The following is a 3,014-nucleotide window of genomic DNA, read 5'->3' on the forward strand; positions in this document are numbered from 1 at the left end:
CTCACAGATTCGCCTTTAGCACCTTTCTCTCCCTTCGGTCCCTGGAATTGGTACGTCAAAGAATTTATTCGTTAAGTGACGGTCGTGCCTCTCTTCGTTTCTTTTCTACATGCACGATACGTATTGTATAGAAAAGAACTTTTCTATATTATACAATTTCTCTATGCGAAACTTGCTCTCAAATGGCATACAACATGTGACTACGATCACAAATGCGTGAAACTAATAATTAATGTTAAAAGAAGCAAGCATTGAAAGCTATAAATTGATTAAACTCGTTTTGCTTTAATTTTTATGAATATGATCATCGGTTTGTTTTTCTTTTTCTTTTTTTTTTTCTTATCAGTTTTGTACATTCTTAGAGAATTTGAATATCAAAGTGGAGAGGATTGTGCGCTTCTCCCTCTCTTTGAGATTTAATTAAATTTTGAAAATAATTTCTTTGAAAATAAAAGGTTAATTTTTATCAAGCGAAAGAATTCTATTGAACAATTTTAGAAATTGGAAATTTTTTAATCGGTTTGATAATTTTCAAAAAAATTTCCATAAAAAGAACGATAACCCGGAGAATGCATATGTACAAAACACGCATAGCTTTCTAGTCTTTAAAATTGTCACTTTGACGTAAATATATATACAGTGATCTGTTTTATTAATATTCTGACATGACATGTTATTGAATTGATTGTTTACTATACTATGATTTATACGAAGAATAAATTTATTCGACTTATTTTTTTGCTATGCGATAAATTAAATAATGGCAAAATTTAATAAAAATTTAATAAACGTTGGATTATATTCAATTTATTTTATCATTAATTTAGAATGTAAATTTTATAATATAATTACAAAATTTACATAAAAATATTATTTAACTTTCGTCATATTCAATTTATTGTTTAGTACACAAAGAATTATCAATTAAAAAAGTATTTATTAAAAAACAATCAATGAAAAAAGAAAATGTCTGAATATTAACGATGAATCACTGTTGTACACAAAAACTTGACTCTTTAACAAATAATATCTCTGACTATTAATTCCATCTTATATTCTTTTTGACATTGAAAATTTTCTAATTTTTTAAAAATTTCTCTCTATTTTTTATTCGATGGTAAAAACACCAAAAAATGAAAATTATTCGAATTACCTTAACAAAATTTAAATGCTCGATCGAACAGATTACTATTGTTCACTACTTCGTAACAAGATAAAAAAAGAAAAAACATTTCCAAATGGCAAATACTACGAAACCAAAAAGAGAATAAAATTTTCGAAATAAATTTTGAAGTAGCAATAAATAATCGATAAAATTTGCAAGAGTAAAGGGATGATCGTGCAACATCTTTGGTGTTAAAGAGGGAGAAAGGCGCAAAACTTTTAATTTCAGCCCCCTCCTTTTTCGTGCAAAAGAAGTAAAGAGACGAATTTTGGGGCAGTCCCCGGGGTAGATCAGGCAGATGTATCGTCGTTACCCCGGGCTGGTTAGACTGTGTCGCAGTCACACCGAGGGGCGAGCGATAATCGAATGCCACTGTACCTCCGCGCCAGGAATTCCATCGGTACCCTGGGGATAAACAGAATGTGTCGTTGGGTGTCTCGACGACATCGTAATCGAGTTTCAGCTCGGATGAAATATCGCTGTTCACGGTTAAATAGTTAGATCGGACATCGAGCCGTTTTGATAATAAGAGGATTGGACAACTTCGAACTTCGTGCTATGATAGAGTTTGTAATTGTTGGGAAAATATCGTAAAATGGGGTGAATGGAAATAGAAAGAAAATTTTAGCAAAAAAAAAAAGAAATAATAATCTTTTTTACGATCCCTTATTTATTTAATCTCCTTTTTTTTAAATATTCGAATAACTTTCAATTTCTCATACAATAGGAGTAAAGTAAATTTAAGAATCTTGCAAATTTTGCAACACATTTTGATTTTTTAATTTTTTTAAATTTTTTCAAAAATAAAAAATCAAAAATATAATACTCTATTAAAATTAGAAAAACTTTAGAATTTTCTTATTCTTTAAAATAAATTTTTCATTTATTCTAATACGATTTCCGGTTCCTGTGAGATTATTATCTAAAAGAAAAATAATTTTTAATTCATTTACCTTAAATCCAATTAAATTTTATTAAAATTAATAAAATTTTAAACCGTTATAATTCCGAAAATAGTAACTTCCGGTTAACGAATGAACGATTATTAGAGGCGCAGAATCTTCCTCTTTAAAATACTTTTTCATTTATTTCAATACGACTTCCGGTTGCCGAGATATCGTCGTTCAAAGAAAAAGATAATTTTTTATCGTTTATCTCCATCGTTGTCATTTATTCGGATCTTTCGCTCGCACGTCTTTGCCGAGTTATCGCAATGTACCTTAGAAATTCTATTAAAATTAGCAAAATTTTAAATCGCTATATCTTCGAAGTTAATAATTTTCGGCCAACGAATGAACGATCATTAGAAGCGCAGAACTTTCCTCTTTAAAATGCTTTTTCATTTATCCCGATACAATTTCCGATTGCCGAAATATCGTCGTGTAAAGAAAAGAGTAATTTTTCGTCTTTATTATTTTTATCTTTGTCACTTAGTTTCATATCTCTCGCACTCGTCTTAATGACCCATTTTAAACTTTAGACAAATAATAGCCCTGGTTCTTAGAAAAATATATTCGTGGAAGGCCATAGTATGCAGGAAAAAAATGTATGTCACTGTGTCATAGTTCCATTCATTTTCGCATCTCTATAGAAACTTTTTTATCTCCGATCGAAATATCGAGATGGAACAAAAAGAAATATCAAAGTTTCTTCAAAGTTTTCTGAATGTATTTTAATGAATACTAAATTTGAATACTAGCTACATAAAAATTCATGATCTAATTACATTTATTGTCAAGTTAGTCGAAAGATTAATAAAGATATTTTTTATTCACCCCATTTTACGTTAATTGAAACGTTATTTGGTAAATTTTGAATTAAAAATGGTTTTTTTTAGTAACAAATATTA

General features: G+C 28.9%; 1 protein-coding gene across 4 annotated transcripts in view; it reads right to left on the minus strand.

The window, feature by feature from the left end:
- LOC102675183 (collagen alpha chain CG42342) overlaps nt 1–3,014 on the minus strand; it is a 6,890-nt gene that overhangs the window by 3,164 nt on the left and 712 nt on the right. For 3 of the 4 annotated variants that reach the window (XM_006620969.2, XM_006620966.2, XM_006620967.2), the window contains exons 3-4: nt 1,544–1,570; nt 6–41 (exon numbers count right to left, since the gene is read on the minus strand). In XM_006620969.2, coding sequence (XP_006621032.1) covers nt 6–41; nt 1,544–1,570 — 63 coding nt within the window. The remainder of the gene's footprint in view (nt 1–5; nt 42–1,543; nt 1,571–3,014) is intronic. The other variant, XM_006620968.2, reaches the window with a different exon arrangement.

Source organism: Apis dorsata, unplaced genomic scaffold (assembly GCF_000469605.1).
Source record: "Apis dorsata unplaced genomic scaffold, Apis dorsata 1.3 scaffold_571, whole genome shotgun sequence".
In the NCBI taxonomy this organism is placed as follows: Eukaryota; Metazoa; Arthropoda; class Insecta; order Hymenoptera; family Apidae; genus Apis; species Apis dorsata.